At 40.3% G+C, this 23,033-nt stretch overlaps 1 protein-coding gene across 3 annotated transcripts; it reads left to right on the top strand.

The window, feature by feature from the left end:
• The first annotated feature begins 330 nt into the window (after window positions 1–330).
• LOC116045728 (docking protein 1-like) lies at window positions 331–21,457 on the top strand. Of its 3 annotated transcripts, none has more exons than XM_036000627.1 (9): window positions 331–443; window positions 4,086–4,164; window positions 11,140–11,279; window positions 11,359–11,469; window positions 13,761–13,830; window positions 17,691–17,860; window positions 18,041–19,017; window positions 19,650–19,717; window positions 20,610–21,457. In XM_036000627.1, exons 1-7 carry the CDS (start codon window positions 387–389, stop codon window positions 18,953–18,955), a joined length of 1,542 nt encoding a protein of 513 aa, XP_035856520.1. In that variant the 5' UTR covers window positions 331–386; the 3' UTR covers window positions 18,956–19,017; window positions 19,650–19,717; window positions 20,610–21,457. The 3 variants fall into 3 exon arrangements, with proteins under 3 accessions (XP_035856520.1, XP_035856518.1, XP_035856519.1); XM_036000625.1 differs by having other exon boundaries at window positions 19,650–19,720; window positions 20,615–21,457; XM_036000626.1 differs by having other exon boundaries at window positions 19,650–19,720.
• The last annotated feature ends 1,576 nt before the right edge of the window (window positions 21,458–23,033 follow it).

Here is a 23,033-nt window from a genome sequence, read left to right as displayed (position 1 = left end):
AAATGTGGATCGGTGCATCCCTAACTGTATTACATTATATTTTAAGGTGTTTATATTTCTGTCCTTACTATCATAAAATTGTGTGAGTGTGTTCATTGTGATGATTAGTCACTAGTACCTACCCTACAGAACTTCTATTAATAAGAACAGAAATCTCTAACTGATAGATACCGTATCTGTATAGATCCATACAGGTGTCACATTTTACATTAAAACATTAAATTGAACTCTGTGCCTGAATCACGGCTACACCTCTGTGATCAGGTGAGGATCATATTTCAAAAATGTCTCACTGTGGGCACGCCCCTACATTACTATTCACCACAGGAACACACACATGTCATTCTGAATACAAAGGTCAGAACTGCAGTACATTTGCTTCCCAGATGGACTCTCCGACCAAAACAGGGAAGGTTTACCTCCAACCACACAGAGCCGGCAAAGTGAGTACATAGCAAATTTGAACATTTATGAGCCTGGGATATGACATAGGATGGAATATACAGCCTCGTTTTCGAGCAGTGGATAGTTCTTGCTTTCTGTTACGATTACAGGAATACAATTGTAATCATATCAAAACACCTGTACATTTCATTTTATCTTAGTTTCATTCAGGTTTCACAGTTAAATGAGGGAATGAAATGTGAGCCATCATTTTGGTAGAAAAAGCTCTCAGCCTTAATTCTGTGCTTGGCTCACAGGAGACTCCAAAGCAGGAATCCAAAGAAACAAGTTGAAACACAACAGAGTTTCCACATTCCTGTGCAGTTCTTTCTTTCTCTCTCTCTCTCTCTCTCTCTCTCTCTCTCCCGCTCTCACTCTGATTTATATAGATTATATATATACAGAATAGCATATTTTGAAATGTAATATGTGATTTTTATGTCTTTGTATTTGGAACATATGTACATATGAAATGCATTTCTGGTGGCAGTGTGTACGGACAAGTACTTCTCTTGCTCTCAACAATTTTAAATGGCCTCTTTCTATTTCCAGCTCATGGTCACTGACTCTGAATTTGGTAAAAAAATGTTTTTCTTTGGGATTTGTTGTTTTGAGAGATTCTGCTACTTTGACAGGCAGTGATCTGAAAAGGGAAGTTGTGGTAAAACTAAAAAGGCACTGATATCCTCTGGGTTGAAATCTGTAATGGTATAATCCACCACACTGTTACCTAAAACAGAGGAATAGGTCATTCTACCAAGAGAGTCACCACGGGTCCTTCCATTAACGATGTATAAGCCAAGGGTTTTACATAGCTGCAGAACTTGTTTACCATTGTTGATTACAACAGTATTAAAATGTTGCTCTTGTGGTATTGTGTGTGCTGGGACTGGGGAGATTTGGCCAAATATGTGTTTGTCCTATCTACTTTGATGTGGTCCTTCTTTTTGCCAGTTCTTGCATTGAGATCTCCACATATTAAGATGTGACCCAATGAGTGGAAATTAATTATTTCATTTTGGAGTTCTTGAAAACTCTCCTCAGTGTAATAGGAGGAGTTTGAGGGCAGGTTAAGATAGCCCCAAATAGATATCCCACTAAAATTCAGGATCTGTAGTTTTATCACCAGAAGTTGTGGAGTACATACCCTGGATATACCAACTACTAATTGAGAATGATGACATTTGTCTATACTGGATCTGTTTCACATACAACATATATATATATTTATATATATATATATATATATATATATTTATTTTTTTTTTGTATTTTGAGGGTAACAGTTTAAATTTTGCTTTATAGCAAAACACAGAACATACAGCTCACAACATGAACACATCCACTCCTGACCCTCCCCCCATCATCACCACTTACTTTGACAAAAATTAAGACGAGATGAAATAACGACCATAATATTCAATACAGTACAACAATATAACAACAAAATAAACAACTGTAAACCAAATAAACATATTATGTAAATGCGATAACACAATAAGCCCATCATGCACGTCTCTCCCCAGCACAAAGCTTACTAGGAGTCTTCCAGAAAGCTCAGGTACTTTCCCCATTTTCTAGTGTAGACATCCAATTTAGCAAACTGTTTATATGACATCTTTTCAAACGCCGCCACCCTAGCCATCTCACAACCCCACTCCTGGATTGACGGCACCCCTTCATTCTTCCATCCTCTTAAAATAATCTTTCTGGCAATCATTAGACTAGTCTGGACCCAGCTTCTTATGTGTTTATCCATCCCTCTTGGGTTGATCCATCTCCCAGAACAAATAATCTCGGGCTGAATGGAACCTGGGTCCCTGCAATCCGACATAGGTTAGGTCTACATAAGCATAGAATAATACCCAGAAGCCTCATGACCCTTCCATATTTCAACAACACCTTATCTAAACATTCTGGTGCTTTCGGGGCTGAAGCACTGGATCCAAAAATCCCCACTAACAGATGACGAAGTTGCAAATATCTAAAAGATTAAGACCTAGGGTTCCAAATTGCTGTACAACATCATCAAAAGTTCCTTTTCCAACCAATCCCTTCATAAAAGGGAGATATACCAATACATAACTATTAGCCAAATACTTGATGAGGTATTTAGATATGGATCCAGTTCAAACCGCTGGGCCACTTTGGTCCAAATGACATTTAAGTGAGGGATTATCAGATGTGTTTTTGCCTCACCAAACAGTTTAACAAACAGGCTTTGTAGGGGCGATAATAAGGCAAAAACAGATTGCTCAATACTATACCAGGGTGGGGCTCTCTCAGGAGGAAGTGTATTTTTTTGTATTTAATGTCACAGCATAACCACAGCCCTGGACAAACATACTACTCTATTTATGTTTAGGAGCTTTAATAGGGTTTGGCTTTAGTTGTGCATTTAAAAATACAGAAACTAGCGCAAGTCTGCCAGACTGAAGGTAAGGATGAGAGACCTACCTTTAGCGTAGCAGGGCGCCGTTCTGCTCTTCTCTTCGGACCAGCCCGACACTTGATAGTTCACATTCAAGACGCGAACACAACATTGACACGTTTTGAGCATCTAGCCCCTAAAAAATGTGATTCATTGCACGTAATAATAATTCTTCAGTTTTAATAGGGCCTTCGCCGATGTTGTCGGTGCTCCTGCCTTAAATGTGTTTTAACTGTGTAAACATTTTCGAAGTATTTCAACACTGAAAAAAAAATATATAAAAAAAAAAAAAAAAAAAAAAAATATATATATATATATATATATATATATATATATATATATATATAATATTGACAATTTCTTCAAAGTTTAAACATAAAAGAAATTTGAGAAAACTGAAAAAATATGCTGCAGAAAATATGCTGCAGAAAAATATGCTGCAGAAAAAAGAAAACTGAGGCTACATCTGACAGTACACTGTCAGATGTAGCCTCAGTTTTCTGAAAAATATTGCATGTGTGTAACACAAACAATGCTATGATACAACAATGGCTGCTATGGTCACAAGACCAATTTATTGTTCTAGTGTGTTACACTGCTACAACAGGAAGCAATAAATCCACCACAATAACTGAACAAAAACTAAATTAACATGTTGATTTTTTTTTTTACAAGGGATCTTCCTCTTTCTGTAACATTCATGGAAGTGGATACCTTCAGTGTGTAAACATTAATAAAAGGGTGTTCAATGGCTTTTGTTTACAACAGCTTAAAAGACTATAACACTGAAAGCACAATTCACTTAACCATTAAAAATGCTTTCTATGTAGAAGATGGTTTTTAACAGCAACAAATAGAATAAAACAATAAAAATATTTTAAAATACTTATAGAAGAAGTCGTTACAATAATACTGTGTACAATTGGTTATAAAGTGATCAATCAGATCACCAGTGTTGAGTCAAAGTGCGTGGTGATCCGACCACTCAGACCACTTTCAGAGGTGATCAGTCTTATCAATTTACACTGTTACTGTGTGTGTGTGTGTGTGTGTGTGTGTGTGTGTGTGTGTGTGTGTGTGTGTGTGTGTGTGAGACAGAGATACTGTATATTGACATGCTGGTGACACAGTTCCTTACACTCGACTGTAGCCAGTGTAATCCTGAGTTATCATAGCAACATTAACTATGTGTGTTGCTCTCTCTTGGCAGAAATGGAAGCCAGTGTGCTTGTCTCTGTTCCCCCCCAGTGACAGTGCAGCGGGGCGACTGGAGATCCAGGACATGGGAGGTACACTTACTTTTTCTACTTCTATCACTATTTGTTCCAGTGTGGGGAAAGAAAGTTACAGGACATCAACACTTTAGTCTCATTTAAGTACAAAGTTATTTCTTATGTAATTGAGATGTGGTGGCATTGTGACATGGCTTAACACGCTAACACAAGCAGTCACAGGGTCAGACAGAGGCTAAAAGGGACACACCATTGATTCTTTGCATCAAGTGTTTTGGAGGTCAAACTGAAAGTTGGCACATCTGAAATGTCAGTAAGTAAGTAAAATTAATTTGTATAGCACATTTAAAAACAGCTCACACTGACCAAAGTGCTGTACATAGTGCATTAACCACAGAATAATAAAATAAAATAAAATACAATAAATACACTTACAGATCAGTGATTTAAGCTAAGACGACATCAAGAGACAAACACTCAATTACAGACATAACAAGGTAAGACAATTAAAACACAGAAGGCCAATGTAAATAGGTGAGTTTTGAGCCTGGTTTTGAATATTGTAATTCAAGGGGCATTTCTGATGTCAGGTGGCAGTTGCTTCCACAGCTGAGGGCCAGCAACAGAAAAGGCTCTGTCACTTTTTGGCTTAAGCCGGGACCGTAATGCAAGTAATGATCCCTTATTGCACAGGAGACAGCAGAAAGGTGCTTTTTAAAAGTGTTTTTCAGCTGAATGAGGGATATGCTGCTGTCAACCCTGGGAAAACTTGATACTACCATTACTTGTCTAGGACTTCCAGAGTTTGGCTGCCCACATAGGCGCGGGAAGTGGGGGTGCTGCTGCACCCCCAGCATCCACACTTCTCGCTGGTGGCAAAGTTTTTAAACTGCGATGACAATAAAATGATAGCTTGTAAATATCTCTGGTTGTTGTTTCTGTTCCACGACATTTTGTATGTCATGTTTGGGGTGTGTGGGATGAAGAGAGGGATAATTTAATTATTAGAGCTGTTAGCTGTTAGAGCTGTTCAAAATCTGCACTGCTTTCTACGTAACTAGCTGAGACGAGGGGCCTAGGGGGCTAACCGTTAGCATGCTAGCGCTAGCATGCTAGCTCGTTCTCAATGGCAAAACACTGCTACAACACACACAAATTCACCCTAATCTACAAAATAAATTGTATAGAACTACTTACATGTCCCTGTTCTGCAGGTATTCCACGCAAAGTTGGAAGTGCGCCCTTGTTTAGAAGAAGTCTCCCAGCTAATCCTGCCTTGTACAGGCCGAAGTTGGAGAAACAGCTAGCTAGCTCATGTAATCCTTACCTAGCTACTGCGCATGTGTGACTGACAACAAAGATGTTACAGAAGTTGTGAGGTCTCACTCTGTAGCTAAAACAGAGAGCTCAACACACAGGGTGAAAAGAGGAGCTGCAGCAATATGCAGTACAACAAAAATATGGTGTTTTTTGAAAATTAAACCATGTAAACCTATTCTGATACAATCTCAAATTACAATTATGAACCTGAAAACAAGCATAATATGGCCACTTTAACATTAAAAATTCTACATCAGGAAACATTGTCCATCAACTTTGACTCAGTTTGAGCATCATTGATGTAAACGTGTTTCCATTAAACAGTACAAACGTACACTCAAATCAAAGAGGCACAATACACACACAAACAACTGACATTCATTTGGGAGTTCATAAACACAAACCGATTCTGGGAAAAATGGAAAAACCTAAACGTGTAGAACTGGCAATAAAGAATGGAGCCATATGGTTGCTCATTTGAAACACTCTGAGTTTTTAACAAGCAACCCAGACCCAAATCACAACCAAATAATAACAAAATTAAATGAGCTAGAATTAGCAGTAAAAGAATATCAGAAAAAAATGTATTTGACACAAATAATTACCAAGGCATCTGTGTGAACAGTAATCTGGGGAAGTTACTGTGTCGCATTATCAACTGCAGACTCATAAACTTCCTTACCAAACACAGTGCCTCATTTATGAAATCTGAGAATGACCTAAAACAGGTGTAAGACGGGCGTACGCTGATTCCTACGCACAGCAAGGCATTTATCAATTTGAACGTGAGCGTAGGCTGCGATAAAATCTCACGTCTGGTCTGAACTGGTGTACACAAGTTTTCGAGTCAGTGTGGACTTGTGGTGCAGCATATAATCAGTTTAACAGGAGAAGGAGAAGTCATCAGTTGATCACTTATCAGCAATGGCAGATCTGGCTCTTTTAGAGGACCTTTATGCACCGGTACAACAGTGCACACGTACGCGCACGGGCCACAGCGGAGCGTTCCATCGGATTGATGAAGAGCAGATGGCTCTGTCTTGCATCAGCCTACTATACACGGCAGAAAAAGTCTGCAACATTGTTTTAGCATGTGGGGTTCTGCACAACATCGCGCAGGAAAACAGGGTGCCATAAATGTAGAGATGGAGTCAGATGACCCGATGCCCAGAGACCAGTGTCCAGCACAGCCCCAACTGGGGCTATATGAGTGAGACAGGATATTATTCCTTCACTATACTTTTCTAAAGGTATAGTGTTATGTTTGGCAATGATACTCAATACAGAAATATGACGATGCACAATATCTTTATTTATTCTTCAGGTTTTTGTTTCTCTTTTAAAGTGTCGTTAATGTCCACAAGTGAACAATTTATTTCTGCCATTGACCGACATATTGTAGGCTTGTTTTTCCAGCCCCTCTGCTGTCAGGAGACAGGGTCGGGGTGGTGGTCCATCACAAGGGTGGAGGGCACGCGCTCTCCCTCACAGCTGTTGCCTGGCTCTGACTCATGAAAAAAACACGAGTAAAATAAAAGACACTCTGCTACTGTGTGTTTATTTAAATACAGGTACACCTACATGTAGGCCTAAGAGATTGCAATATAAGCATGTATATTACTATTAGGACTATATGTCAAGGATGTATAAATTAAATAAATTTCAGCTGGAGTCCGATGTACCACGGCAACACTGTTGACTGCATCAGTGATCTCTTTCCATTCCACATTCTTTCTAGAGCCTTTAATACCAGTTTTCAGGCTGCCAAATAGTACACACGTTTTTGCAAATGAACCTGAGATATTAGGGTTTCAATCTCCACCTCTGAAAAGTGCCGCTTCTTAGCCGGATTACGTCTCGCCATGTCGTAAATTGTAGGGGCGAGGCCTCAAAACCGAGAATATATTGGGGCGTGATATTTAAATTACTGCTGCATTTATCAATATACGACCATTCTTATGCTCTAACGTTTCATGACTCACACGTGGAGCCTGTCGTAAAATGATTTCTGCGCTCATATCTGCGCTGGTTTCTACGTTAGGTTGATAAATGAGGGCCAATGTCTTGAGTAAAAGTCAGATTGGATTCGTACCCAAACACCGCACTTCAGATCATATTTACATCATACACACCCTGATAGACAAACATGTTCACCAAAACAAAGACAAAATCTTTGCATGTTTCATAGATTTCAAAAAGGCATTTGACTCTATTCGGCACAGTGGTCTATTCTACAAAGTTATTGAATCTGGTGTAGGGGGTGAAACATATGAGTGCAGTGCTGATTGGACTGAGCTATTAATGAGCCCAAGGCTTGAGTTTCAAATCATTTAAAAACTATGCAGCTTTTAAGAAAAACTGAAAGTAAGATTTAGATGTTCACAAAGCATCTTCATTATCATAACAACAAAATATTTCCAGAGAGTCCTGCATGCTCATTAAACACCATACAGTAAGATTAAACACCGTAAAACATTGAGTGCATGTAGGCAAATCATAGGCCCCTGAACATGTAAATATGTGTAGCCTATTGAACGTGTTTATATACAACACAAATAGTGTGAAACAGAACATACTTTAATAGGCTACTCTCTCACTTCGTCTCTCATAGTTCTCTCAGTTGTCCTTCTAATAAATATCCTGACAATATATAGTGATGATAAATGGATAAAGCCCTTCTCTGTATTATGTGGAATATTATTTTGTTGTATTTTGTCCCAGTTTCATTGGAATTTACTGAAATAGTTTCAAGTGGGTTTTATTTTGCATCTCATGTCAGTTATCCTTATTGTTACTATTTTCTTAACTTCTATTTTATTATTATTAGTATTAGTATTAATAATAATTATTAGTATTATGCATTCTATTTTCACTTTTAATGTCACTATTATGGCATTCCAGCCTGTTTTCATGTTCATATTATGTCAATTTGGATGCATGTAATTCTTTTTGTAAAGCACATTGAGCTGAATTTTTTGTATGAAAGGTCATATAGGTTTATTATTTTATTAGTTTAGTTATTATTATTATTAGGCCTACCTCTGTATGGCGACAGCGTGCCGGGGTCTTGGTGATTTGCGGTCGATGGTGCGTCATTAGGTTGTAGCGATTGGTGTATTCCTTCGTCTTCGCCACAAGGTCGTCGATGGTGGCATCCTGTCGCAGTGTGCTCAACCTTTGGCCAGACGTGTATAAAGTACTAGAGACCCAGACTTGATTAGAAGTTGAAGTGCTCTTTAAGCACCACACTTAAGTGGAAGTACTAAAGTATTCAACATTTTTTGTACTTAAGTATTCCAAGTAGTTTATTTTAAAATGTACTACTCAAGTACTGAAATTAAAAGTACAGGTATTGTGTTATGTAGTTATTAAAGAAAACAGGGAAACGTTTGAATATCATATTGTTTATATTATTTCAACTGTTTAGCCTAAAGGACACTCACAATTCCTTTGGCTGTAGCAGCAGTACAAGGACAGGAATGTACAACACAGCAGCATGTCATGAACCACGGGTAGCTAGTTAGCTAGCGCTTACTGATAGCTCAAGCTGGTGTGCCATTTGTGTATTATATTTGTAACTTACCTTGATATGTTTCTTCAAATTCAACGGTGAATTTTTAAAGGCCATTATTTCGCAATCTTTCGGGAGGCAGAGTAGGCACTTCATTCTAGCCGACAAATGAAAACATAGACTCTAAGTAGGACCAGGGGGTCCTTGAAGGTTGAAGGTGTTGAAGGTGGTGTTTCTGGTTCTTCCATCTCGAAACAAACTAACAAAGCTCAAGTGTTCTCAATGCAGGCAGGCAGCAGAGCGAAAGGCAGAACGGGAGCATGCGCAGTCTTCTTATAAGACTGAAGGAAAAGTGGAAGTAGGAGAAAAGAATAATACTCCAGTAGAGTACAGATACAGCCTTTTAGTACTTAAGTACAGTAGTGAAGTAGTTCTACTTCGTTACTATACATCTCAACCTTTGGCTAAAGAGTTTGGCTGACTCCACTGAACCCAGGGCTGGGACTCTGGTGCCCTGCAGAGACCGTGCCACTGCTTCACATGCAGGTAAGCAAAGCGAAGACTGTGTGCATGCTGGTTGCTTTACTGAGTGGCCCCGCTACTTTGGCATGTGTCTCCCCCTTGACAGTGATGTCGCTCTCCAAGGGCCTGAAGGTCTGTAACATTTCCCCATAGCAGGCGAGCAGACGTGACAATGCCATAACTCTGACACACCATTAAGTTGGGCACAGCGCAAGCACGCCTACCACCTTTCCTTTCCCTTTGCCGACTCATTTACTAAAACTGTAACCTCTCGCACGAAGTTTAGTGCATCAGCTACCAGGCGCACCTCTCTTGCAGCGCTAAATCCAGGGAGAAATTTGCGCAGTTGACAAACACAGAGTCGGGACATATTTCCTTTAGTCTAGCCCCCTTGAGCCTCTCAGATATATTGCTGGCTCCATCAAAACAATCTCATCTGCTGTCATTTCTGTGCCTCTCAAGCATTTATCTGGCTCAGAGGGAGATTTTCAAAAGCAGTCCATTATTCGTTTTTGTGACATCATGAAGTTAAACAATACAACAATACAATTGAATACTTACTCGATAATGTGCGCACGCATCAAAAGTTCTACTTCTAACATAAAAATGTAAAAAAATGCTGTGTTTAATCCATCAGACTGCATATGTATGAGTAGACTAGCCTTATCATTTCTGACAATCACATCACTAGATTGTGAAATAGGCTATACTGAGGAATAATGACAGGCTCCCTCTACTTTATCCCGCTTATTATAATGCTACTGTCAAAAGAAATGATGATTTGTCAAGCAATATTTATTTAAAAAATTATTTTATTGGCTACTGTATTTGATGACCTGGGTTACCTCTCCCTTTGTTCATGTTTTACTGTCTGGCTGATCGCCAGCCACTCGCTGCAGCTTGCACGCTGTCCGGCCGGGCCTCTGTGGGAGAACAATGGTTAGCCATAAGCGGGCTCACAGTTGCAGTAAACATTTCTATGGTAACAGCGAGCCCACCAATCAGAGACGTTGTATCTTGAGGTAGAAAGTTGAAATTTGACTATGGTGGATAATGAAGAAAGCTTACCCTAATACTCTACAGCTTGTCTTAGGTGGGAGGAAGATGGGGATCCCTGGTGGCTCACCTGGTTGAGCGTGCCCAACGTGTACTAAGCTCAGTCCTTACTGCAGCGGCCCGGGTTTGAATCCGACCCGCAGCCCTTTGCTACATGTCATTCCCTCTCTCCCCCCTTTCCTGTTTTTAGCTGTCCTGTCTAATCAAGGCTGCAAAAAAAGATCTTCAGTGGGAAGAAAAATGTGCTACAGTTTTTGTTCTTCTTTTTTGGTTTGGAATCTTTTTGTCCTCAGCTTAGCGTAGCATAGCTTAGTTTTGTCTTCTGTGTCATTAGCTGTCGTTAGCCAAGTTGGCTTCTCTGTCTTCACTTTTCTTGCCTTATGATCTTTTTCTTGATGATTTTCTTCCAGAGAGTTGTCTCCTCGCCGATTAAAATCTTTTAAGGATTGATTTTTTTTTTGAAGATTTAGTAGGTTTAAAACTACGTATTAGTAATTTCAGGAAATCTCCCTTCTCTTCCCTCTTCCTTTCTAGTCTCTTTTGTGGGGTTCAAGATTATGTGTTTGGTTTACTCAATAAATGGTCTTAATCTAACAGTTTTGTGTCCATGCTGTGTCCTCCAGGTGCTGGTGCTGAAGGCGATCATGTGTCTGGGGTCAGGAGACACTACCAGCCTCATGTGGACAGGAAGGTGAAGGTGCTGCGACTGTCCGAGCTGATCAGCGTCCTCAGACTCCCCCCGAACGCAGAAGCCTGTCCTATGGTCAGCCTTTCTGCTGCTTCTCATGTTTGCATCAGTCACCAGTGACAGTTGGCCTGACTACAAGCTTTGCTGTTTGCAGGAGAACATGTCAGCGTTTTGTGTGGAGACCCGGGACAGAACCATGGTGTTCGCTGCACTAAAGAACGACTGTGTGGAGTGGGTAGAAAAACTGTGTCTCCGGACGTTTCAGGTGAGAGGAAAACAGAATTTACATCAATAGTGTTAATGAAACAGTTTGTATACAATGACTGGTTAGTCTCACATAGCCAGACCTATCTCCACAGCGCTGTCAAGATAGGTCTGACTACACTACAGATGCATTCTGGGATAGGAGAAAAAACACTCTGGGTTGTTTGCATTTCTTTAAAGCTACATTGTGTAAGAATTTTTTCCCATCTAGCGGTGAAATTGTATATGACAACCAACTGAATATTACTTTCTAGCACCCCCCTTCCGAGCGCGTTCTAACTCCTACGGTGGCCGAACCCGAAATTAGCTCTTAGTATCTCCATCGTTTACGCGCAGCTGTTCTAGCTGTCTGTGTTACAACTGCATGACGTGAGTTGTCTGCCAGGGAAATCACGACGTTATGCACAACCATGCTATAGTTAGTCAAGCAACTATAACACTTTGAATTTACACAAATAGGCAGAATTACCTTTTGAGAAGAAAGCAGGCAACTTCGGCGTCCTTTTTTAAAATCCTTGCTCCTTATGAGCTCTTTTCATCTTGGAAAAGCCAATAGCCAATATTAACTTTGGTCTTGTTGCTTTGCCTGTCGTGTTGTCGTTTTAATTCTCTTTTTAACTTCCTTGGCGACTCCCTAGCGAGTAATCTTCTCCCCCTCCCTCCCTGGCATTCGTCACAACGCCACTGAGTGTAAAAGCGTGAGGTAGGTACACTACCGGTCAAAAGTTTGGGGTCACTTAGAAATGTCCATTCCACTCCATTACAGACATAATACCAGCTGAGATCAGTTGCATTGTTTTTTTTAACCAGGCCAGCAGTTTTCAGATTACATTATGTGCTTACATAATTGCAAAAGGGTTATCCAATGTTTTCTCAGTTAGTTTTTAAAATGATATCAGATTAGTAAACAGAATGTGCCTTTGGAACATTGGATGAATGGTTGCTGATGTAGATGTAGATAATGTAGATATTGCATTAAAGATCAGCCACACACTCAGATCAGCTGATATTCTGTCTATAATGGAGTGGAATGGAAATTTCTAAGTGACTGCAAACTTTTGACCGGTAGTGTATGTCCCTCTTTGGATAATGTATTTTAAAGATGGAGGCGCTACATGGCGGCCGTCATTCAAGCGAGTCGCTCGTATGTATTCTGAATGATTCTGAATGGCAGATTTTACACGTACAATAATACTTTGATTAGTTGGTGGAAGTAATTACACATGCATGAGCACATATTTGTGAAAGAACAAAGGGGTTTTTGCTAAGAATCAACTAAAAACATTACACAATGTAGGTTTAAACCAATCACAACCATTTTGGCTGGCGCTAAGATCCGGACTATAGATTGTATAAAACTATGGACAGCCTGTCCGTGACGTCACCCATTGGTTTCTGAAGAGCCTAATTGAAACTCAAAGTGGGCGGCTCCTGCCGTCGCCATGTTGTTAGTGCTGACATCAGGAAGTGGGGCGTGGTTGGAGCTGAGGCGGGCCGGGCAGGCTGGATGAAGCCCAGTTGCTAAAAACTACTGTCACGAAAGATGCTTCCAATTGAAATACATTAGTTTAAAAAGTCAAAGATTTAATGTGACTATTTCACGAATTGCCGTGAGACTGGGTTGGCCATCATGCAAACGCTTCAATTCGGCTGCTATAAAATTGAATAAAACACCCAAATTCAAAGAATATAGTAAACTGATCATTTATTTTACAAGTTGGTTGTATGGAACCATCCACGTTATATTTTTTGAGAATGTGGTTGAAAGAAACCCAAATTTGTGATATAGAAACTTTTTGAATATGGGTCAAATTTGACCCGAGGACAACAGGAGGGTTAATACACTTCTAGAGACAATACATCATGACACATTTCTAAAAACTGATGATTCTAAGAAGAATGACATCACATGTCCGTCAGTCAGTCTGACATTTATTTACTTTGTAAAGAAGAACATAACATGGATTTTCTGCTTTTTCTGCTTTTTCGCTGGAAACAGATATGATGTAGTCGCCGTCGGCAGTACCATATAAACTGAAAATATTTAGCTCAATCATTGGTAAAGAAAATATTGATTCTAGGGAAACAAATGAATTTTAAAAAATCGTTGCTAAAAACATCACGATACATACTTAAATCAATGTTTTTCCCACCCCTACAAAATCCTATCTACTTGGTTTTCTAAACGTTATTCTATCAATTTGACGATATAGGAATGTGCGAAATAGGTATTAAGGAAAGGTCAGGGCAGGAGGGACAATAACAATATTAATAACCCCCCCCCCTCCTCAGAGAGGTGTAGCCTCCGGCTCTACTCAGCTTCACATGGAGGAGAACCAGATCTATGCCTCAGCAGATGAAGGTAAATCTTTTGTTACTATGCTTTTATCTTCTTTCTCCTCTCCTCTGTTATTGTAACACTTATCATTTAAATAATAAAATATCCCTTAACCTCTTTCTGTTTTGAATCGATTTGTTTTTTAATGTTTAAAAAAGTAATTGCCAAGTGAGCATATTTTCGTGGAAAAGACGTAAAAAATGGCTATGGTCAACGGTGAAAAGACTTTAAAAACTGGTTAGTAAGAAGTTTTTTTACTACCGTAATTGATAATTTCTCAAGTAAAAACCAGGGCCTTTTATTTACCTCAACTGCAGAAGGTAACAGGCTTTTATTTGAAGCATGCTTGTGTTAGAGGCAGGCCCCAGATTCATTGATTAACGTTCATTTTAGTCTCACGTTACATACTGTAGCTAACAAGCCTGAACATGACAAAAATCAATGTTTCCTCATCAGGTATCATTCCCACAGAGCCATGTCATCTACACATACGATCAACTGTCTATCTTGTTTATTATCTCTAATGCACCTTCAGTTGTGGCACTCACAATTTCATTGTATGGGACTCTGGGAAATGACAGGAAAGGTTTATCTTATCTTAATTGAACTTGTGTGTAACGTTAGTATGACCAGTCACGTACTGGAGGGTAAATACAACCTGTGTCACGACATAAAAACAAAACAAATGTAAGGTAACGTTAATCCGGATACCGCATGACACTAGCATTAACAGACATTTCTATCAACTAACGTTACAGCACAGTCAAATATTTAATAACACTAACGCTTTATTTTTTAAATCAGTGGAACCCAACCACTGGCTGGTGGAGGCCGACAGCTCTAATTTAATCAGAAATCATACATGCAACTAATGTTAAGAGCAATATGATATAATTCAATCAGCATCTATAGGGCCCAAACTATGGACTCTGCTATTATTATTATTATTATTGTTTTTTTTTTTTTTTCATGATCATTTTCTCTGTTTTGAAGCCATATTTTGGATGTTCCATTAAAACTGTTGTAGTGGTTTAAGGAGAGTGGTTGGACATGTTGTGTCCAGTTAGAAAAACAAGAGCCACTCAAGTTCTGAAGCTGTATTCATCATTGGCACACAGCTAGCACACACTCTCCATTGAAGTTGAGATGTGGTTCTTGAAGGCATAATTATCAAGAAATGATCTATCAATATCTAGAAATCTAATCAATATCTGTAACTCATCAATCACCACAACTTGAGGTAAACCTAAAATTTCCCTGTGCAAAGATGTGCTTATGTTCACAGTTTCTCACCAAAATGCATCCTTTCGGCCTAATTGTTGAATGCATTTCCATCCTCATACAAATATTTTCAGTCTTCTTTGTGTATGTGGTACACACTATGCAGTCCCACATTCTACTCGTTATTCCTGAATTTTTAAGGATCATTTTGTTGTGAAAAATAATGTTGTCACTCTATTTAGTATACTCTACAGCAGGGCTATTCAATTGGCGGCCCCAGGGCCGGGTCCGGCCCCTGAGGGATTTTGTACCGGCCCTTGGAGTGAAGTGTAGTTATTACATATGGGTAGTCTCATACAGTGCATGACTATGGTTAATTGTACATTCTTTCGTGCAGTAGGAGGCAGTATGCACTCCTTTCAGCCATGGTGGCAATATACATATATACATATGACATATTTTGGGGGACCACACATAACCATTCGTGCTCTAGTGCCGCGCTCGTGAGGATCTGCTTGGACTAATTGCCATGGAGGGGCACACTACCGGTGAGATTCTCTTCACCAAAATTGCGTCATTCTTTGAGGAGAACAACTTGGATTTGGCACGTGTCAACATGTTGGTGACGGATGGTGCGCTCTTGATGGCGGGCAGGGATCAGGGGCTCGCCGGGAGGATGGCAGCTGCGGCTCCGCAGGTGAGATCTCTGCATTGCCTCATCCACCAAAGCCTCCTGTGTGCCAAGCTCAGTGGTGAGTTAAAAGAGACCATGGACTCTGTTATGGCAATTATGAACTTCATCCATTGTACCTCCAGTTTACAGCACCGCCTTTTCCGCAAGCTGTTGACTGACATGTCTGTTGAATATAAAGATTTGCTCATTCACAATGACATTAGATGGCTTAGCAAAGGAAACGCTTTGAAACGTTTTTGTGAACTAAGAGAGGAGATTCTGGTGTTTCTCCGGTCTTCAAAACTGAAAAAAAAAGTTTCTGTCTCTGATGGAAAATGATGAGTTTAATGCCGCTGTTTGCTTTTTGAGTGACGTTTTCCATCATTTGAACCAACTCAACATGGAGTTGCAGGGCAGAGATAAAACAGTCGCAGAACTTGTAAAGAACGCTCTCACTCTTCTCTGCTGATCTTTGTCCTGGCAAGATGCTCCACTTCCCCACATCTGGAAATCTGGCCTGCAAATTATCGAGGTGATGTCAGGGTTTATTGACTCATTGAAAAACAACTTTGCCACTAGGTTTGAGGATTTCAGCATCTCCAGTGAAGTGATGAGATTTGTGAAGGACCCTTTCTGTGTGAATGTTGAGGCAGACTTTGCATTGAAAGGGAAGGAGCTGGTATCATCATTGGATGAAGGGTCTTTACAACTGGAACTCATTGACGTTCAGTCGTCAGATGACTTGCGACAGTCATTGCAGCAGGCAGGTTTTGAAAAATTCTGGACCCATGAAGTCAGCCTAGAGAAATTTCGACATTCAAGGGGTCTTGCACTTTTTCTTCTGACAATGTTTGGCTCAACATACACTTGTGAGTCGTCATTCTCACACATGAATGCCATTAAAACTCACAATCGCATATCCCTCACTGACCAGCATCTGCGACACTGCTTGCGCATTGCCCTGACAACATATACACCTGACTTCACTGCTCTTGCCAAGTCAAAAAAATGCCATTTCTCTCATTAGATGGCAAATATTGGCAAACTACATGCAATGTAACAGGCATAACTAGTCAAGCAAGCAATGAGGATTGATTTTTGAACAGTATGATGCAATTAACATGTTATTCACCCCATATTATGCACTTAATGTTTTTCTTGATGTGGTATTATTGTTGAATGCAGTTTGAAATGTTTTGCCTTGATAAAGTGCCATGCACTGTTATGTTGTTTTAATTATATTCTGTACCACACTATGCACGTTTTGTTGGTGCAGATACATTGATGTTGCCTGTCACTCAAATGAGTGCAATCTTAAATACTGTATCTGTGATATGACTGACCTAGACTGATTGTTAAGGTGTCTGATTTATGTTCAAACTGGACAAAAGTGAGTACAGTAGTAGTCCATGTGAGGATTTATGGGGCAGACTATTTTATTTTTTTAGAAGGAAAAAAGTGTGAGTTGTATTCAGTTACCATTTAGCTGCATTTCTGTTTTTAGCCAGTGGAGAAGGGGGACAGTTTGTTGTTTCTGAGAATTATTTCCCTCTTTACTTGTAACACTGAAATGTATCTCCTCATTGTAAATTGAGGATAACGAGCTGTAAAGTTGGTACAGTTATGTGCAATAAGTGGATGTTTTCTGTTAGTTAATTGCATTTCTCTAATTGTCTGTGTCTCTGATTTTCAACATTGTATTGCCATTTGAATGTAACAATGCCTTGGGCCTATGTGTCTTAGTGCATCACAATGTGCATATGTTGTTCTGCATTTACAAAATAGAATATATTGACTCCTTCAGTATGTTGTTGTAATTTCTTTATTTGTTACTATAATTACTCATATTCTCCGGCCCCTTATTTTGCCTCAGTTTCATGAACTGGTCCCAATTCCAAATTAATTGAATAGCCCTGCTCTACAGGATCAAACCGTGTTTGGCTTGATCAAACTGCAACAATAATAATGGTAACGCCTATCTTCTGTCCAGACTCAGAGTTCTGGGTAATGGTTCAAAAGACTGACGCAGCGACACGCTGCGGCCTGCAGGGGTCATACTGGCTGCAGGTGGGGCGAGAGGCGCTGCTGCTGAGAGAAACACAGAAGAAAATTGTTAGAGAGTGGCCATATGAATGGCTGAGACGATATGGGAAAGATAAGGTAAGGTTTTCAATATCAAACAATCCAACTTCCCCTTTAACTGCTCATACATACTGTGTCAATTTAAACTGAATTATAACATTTTTACAAGGGTAGGTATTATCACTGGGGTGTTGCCTTGGATTGCTTTCCATTCTTGAAATTGCTATGCTTATGTGCCTCTTTGTGTTTTATCACCAGCTGGCCTTAACCATCGAAGCAGGGCGACGCTGTGACTCTGGTCCTGGAACATTTATCTTTGAGACACAGCAGGCTGAGAAGATATTCGCCCTAATTCAGAGTACCATCAAACGGAAGACTTCGACTCTTACTGTAGGCAACCAAAACCAAGAGGGTCAGAAAGTTATGGTAACCAACATACAGGCTCATTCCCCGCTCCCCAGAATACCAGATATGACCAGTATTGCTGCAATTCTGGAAAACAAACTGAGGACACAGGACAGTAAATGTGCTGCTTTAGAAGATAGTGTACATGCCCAGGAAGATTTGGTTGGTTCATCAGAGAGTGCATCAGTGCAGCCAGCTCCAATTACCCTCATGCCTCTTCCACTGGTGCCCACACATGGCAGCCACTCCGGACGACATCTCGATGGCCAATCAGAAGCTGTATATGCTGACCCAGCTGATTGCATCCAACCTGTACCAAAAGCGCCACCGACCATGGCTCTGTATGTAGACCCTGCAAGTGTTCTCCCGCTCAAACCCCCCAGCTCCAGAGACTCTGTCACTCCGTCTCCTAACTCCTCTACTTCACATCCCTGCTTCCCCCCCGATCAGCCAGATTCAGTCTACGCAGAGGTGTACGACAAAATCAGTCCGGCTCAGAATAAAGACGGCGCAGATGACGAACCCATTTATACTGAGCCTATGAGCGAGGAGGAGAAGTCTGATAAAAAGGAAAGCAAAGCAGACCCGTTTGCACACCTTTATGCTCAAGTCTGCAAAACAACCCCATCATTTAGCCTATCGTCGTCCTCTAACACCATCCCTTCCTGCTCGGCTTCCTCTCCCGCTATGACTGCCAGTATGAGCACAACTAAAGCCACGACCCAGTCTCTTGATGATGTCATCTACGAAAACCTGGGCACCATTTAATTTAGTTGTCAAGTGTAGCTTAATGCTACAATGCCTAAACCAAGTCTATGCAGAGCCTGACATATATTTCAACCCAGTCTCACGGCAGTTCGTGAAATGGTCACGTTATTTAATCTATTGATTCGTGTACACAGGCACGTTTTTCTCGTTTTTTTCGTGGTGGCCAGCACGAAAATGTAAACTAATGTATTTCAATGGGAAGCATATTTTGTGATCACAGCACGACTACGGTAGCGAGTAGTATGAAATGCCGAATATCCGCGTAAGGAGGTTGGTTGGGGTGGTGGATGGGTCAAACAACACAGGACTTTCACCCCGGAGACCAGGGATTGTGGCCCGCGTGTGGCGTTTTGTTTCCCCGTTGTTGTTTTCCTAATCACAACCGTCCCGTTATTGTCGTGCGTCCCCCGCGACCTTCTCCCAGCGTGTGACACATCCTTTCCCCGTTCTTCTTTTCCTAAACCCAACCTCTGCTGTCCCGTTGTTGTCGTGTGTCCCCCAGAGACCGCGGATCGTGTCCTGGGGTGTGATGTTTGCTTTCCCCATTCATCTTTTCCTAAACTCAACCTCCATATAGATGGTTCCCATTTCATGCTGGTCACCACGAAAAAAACAAGATAAACGTGTTCTTGTACAGAAATTAATAGACTAAAAATAACGTGACAATTTCACGAACTGCCGTGTGACCGTGTTGTATATTTTTGTACAATGACTGTAAATAAGAAATAGAGTAAGCACATCTCCTGTATGGATGGGCTTTCTGTTGTATACTCACCTAAAGGATTATTAGGAACACCTGTAAGATTTCTCCTTAATGCAATTATCTAATCAACCAATCACATGGCAGCTGCTTCAATGTGTTTAGGGGTGTTGTCCAGGTCTAGACAATCTCCTGAACTCCAAACTTCATGTCAGAATGGGAACGAAAGGTGATCTAAGCAACTTTGAGCGTGGCATGGTTGTTGGTGCCAGACGGGATGGTTTGAGTATTTCACAATCTGCTCAGTTACTGGAATTTCCACACACAATCATTTCTAGGCTTTACAAAGAATGGTCTGAAAAAGGAAAAACATCCAGTATGCGGCAGTCCTCTGGGTGAAAATGCCTTGTTGATGCTAGAAGTCAGAGGAGAATGGGCCGACTGATTCCAGCTGATAGAAGATCAACTTTGACTCAAATAACCACTCGTTACAACTGAGGTATGCAGCAAAGCATTTGTGAAGCCACAACACGAACAACCTTGAGGCGGATGGGCTACACCAGCAGAAGACCCCACCGGGTACCACTCATCTCCACTAAAAATAGGAAAATAAAGCTACAATTTGCACAAGCTCACCAAAATTGGACAGTTGAAGACTGTAAAAATGTTGCCTGGTCTGATGCGTCTTGATTTCTGTTAAGACATTCAGATGGTAGAGTCAGAATTTGGCGTAAACAGAATGAGAACATGGATCCGTTATGCCTTGTTACCACTGTACAGGCTGGTGGTGGTGGTGTAATGGTGTGGGGGATGCTATCCTATCAGTTTGGGCCAACATTTCTAAAGTCTGCTTCCACCACCTTGTTGAATCAATGCCACGAAGAATTAAGGCAGTTCTGAAGGCGAAACGGGGTTAAACACGGTATTAGTAGGGTGTTCCTAATAATCATTTAGGTGAGTGTATATCTGTATACAAACTATTGTTCATTAGTTCTGAAGAAAACAGGGCTGTGTAATTGGCTATTCATTAATAAAGCAAGTTACCAATAAAGTAGAACTTGCAACAAACATGGTGTGCTCACTAACACTTCCTAGATAGCACCATCATGCTTAGCATTGCACTCGATTAGCATTGCTGGACTCATGGTGAACAGGTAAAAACGATTAAAAAGCAGAACCAGAGATATTGTGTTAAATGTCACACATTCTTCTTCCTTTTCAAAACATGGTGCCGACCTTACCCACAATACAACTCGACCGCTGATGGTAGGGGGTTTTGCTGTGTGTTATGCTAGTAGCAGCTAATGTAGCCTTGGCATAGCTTCGAGCAGAGGTGATGTAGTCTTCAGCCCCAACCGATGCTGACTCAAGGTACATCATTCTCTCTGAAACACAGACAACCTTTTTCACATATTACAGTAACACTTCCCAACACCACTGAACAGGCTTTTATGTGTAAAATCGATGGAGTTTCCCTTTTAATTAAAAGGCTACCGCACCAATAGCAAGTCTCAGACTTTTCCCATGTCTACACCCAGTAATACATTATTTTTTTAATGCCATAAAGTTGACTATATCTTAAAATGTTACATGCATGTTTGCATATGATGTTCTTCTGCTGTATAAATATCCTATAGTCCTTTCATTTAAGATTTTTTTTTTTATTAAAATGTGTATAGTGATGTATAAATAGTGAAGATGAAATTAGTTTTTGTTACTTAAACAGAGTGCTGTATGTATAACGTGTTCAAAGTTGTGCTTTCTAAGTTCTGTCCCAGCATAAATTCTACCAATTCTGTAAACACTGTGGATGTCATGTTTTCTTGTTGGTCAAAGCGATTTCACACAACCAACCCATTTTTTTGCAGTTTGTAATTAAAGCAAGACTATATAAATAAAAAAATAAAAAATAATATTCAAATAAAAAGATTATGAACAATAAAGCACTTAGAATAGCTGTCATCAAAGAGTCTCTATTATGCTTTTTTTTTTTTTTTTAGATGTTTCCTCTCTTCTAGATGTAGAAATTACAAAAAACACTCTAAATGGAGCTTTCATTACTTTTTATAAACAATGTTTTTATTGATTTTTTTAATTGCATTTACAACTTTTAACATGTCATCTGTTTCTCACATATGACAACAATATCATTCTGTGGTCAGGTTGGGATCTTTTCACTGCAGTAGAGCACACTCTTAATAATGCTGGGTTGAAAAATAACCCAACCTTAACCCAACTGCTGATCACCTATGGGACATTATTCACACTGGGTTTGCTTGGTTAACCCAGGTCAACCCAAATGCTGGGTTATTTTATTTGACCCAACCTACTGATTGGAATTAACTCTATTGCTGTGTTAAATATTACCCATTCACTGGGTTATTGTCTTATTTACCTTTTGTATGTAATATTAATAGTAAATTATATAAATATTGTGTAATTTACACCACAATGGGATCATTTTCACCTTTGCACTTCTCTTCTTTTTCATTACACTAGTCATGTATATAATCATTGAACAATTATGGTTATACTCACAATAAAGGGTGGCAGTAATTTGTAGGGAGTTAGGTTGGGAACCAGAGAGTCGCTGGTTCAAGTCCCTGTGTCCACTGGAGTGTGAACTGGTAGCTCGAGAGATGCCAGTTCACCTCCTGGGCACTGCAAAGGTGCTCTTGAGCAAGGCGCCAAACCCCCAGCTGCACGGGGTGCTTGTCCCCATTAGTGCATGTAGGACCTGAGCAAGTGTGTGTATTTCAGGCCTGTGTGTAGTGTGTTCTAACAACAGAGTGAAACATTTGTAATTTCCCCGGTGGAGATCCAGAAAAAGTATAAATAAAATTTTTTATAATTATTTGAATGTATTGTTTTAAATTGCCCACCAGACGGGGCTGTTTATCTAGTAAAATGATGTCTATAGTAGGATAAAGACAGGCAGACAGAATATTCTGAGAGAGTTGACAATGTGTCCTCAGAGCAGAATGTGTCCTCAGAGCAGAATGTCTCCTCAGAGCAGTGTCCTCAGAGCAGCATGTGTCCTCAGAGCAGAATGTCTCCTCAGAGCAGTGTCCTTTAGAGCAGCATGTGTCCTCAGAGCAGCATGTCTCTTTAGAGCAGAATGTGTCTTCAGAGCAACATGTGTCCTCAGAGCAGTATGGTCCTCAGAGCAGAATGTGTCTTCAGAGCAGTATGTGTCCTCAGAGCAGCATGTGTCTTCAGAGCAGAATGGGTCCTCAGAGCAGCATGTGTCTTCAGAGCAGAATGTGTCCTCAGAGCAGAATGTGTCTTCAGAGCAGAATGTGTCTTCAGAGCAGAATGTCTCCTCAGAGCAGAATGTGTCTTCAGAGCAGAATGTGTCCTCAGAGCAGAATGTGTCTT

The sequence above is a fragment of the Sander lucioperca genome, chromosome 4, assembly GCF_008315115.2.
Source record: "Sander lucioperca isolate FBNREF2018 chromosome 4, SLUC_FBN_1.2, whole genome shotgun sequence".
Taxonomy (NCBI): domain Eukaryota; kingdom Metazoa; phylum Chordata; class Actinopteri; order Perciformes; family Percidae; genus Sander; species Sander lucioperca.
The sequence above is the reverse complement of the archived record's forward strand: the minus strand, read 5'-3'. Positions and strand labels throughout refer to the sequence as shown.

Coding starts and splice junctions, on each gene's coding strand:
- LOC116045728 (XM_036000627.1), top strand. CDS start 387: ATGGACTCTCCGACCAAAACAGGGAAGGTTTACCTCCAACCACACAGA. Junction 444..4,085: donor AACCACACAGAGCCGGCAAA/GTGAGTACATAG, acceptor CTCTCTTGGCAG/AAATGGAAGCCAGTGTGCTT. Junction 17,861..18,040: donor GACGATATGGGAAAGATAAG/GTAAGGTTTTCA, acceptor TTTTATCACCAG/CTGGCCTTAACCATCGAAGC.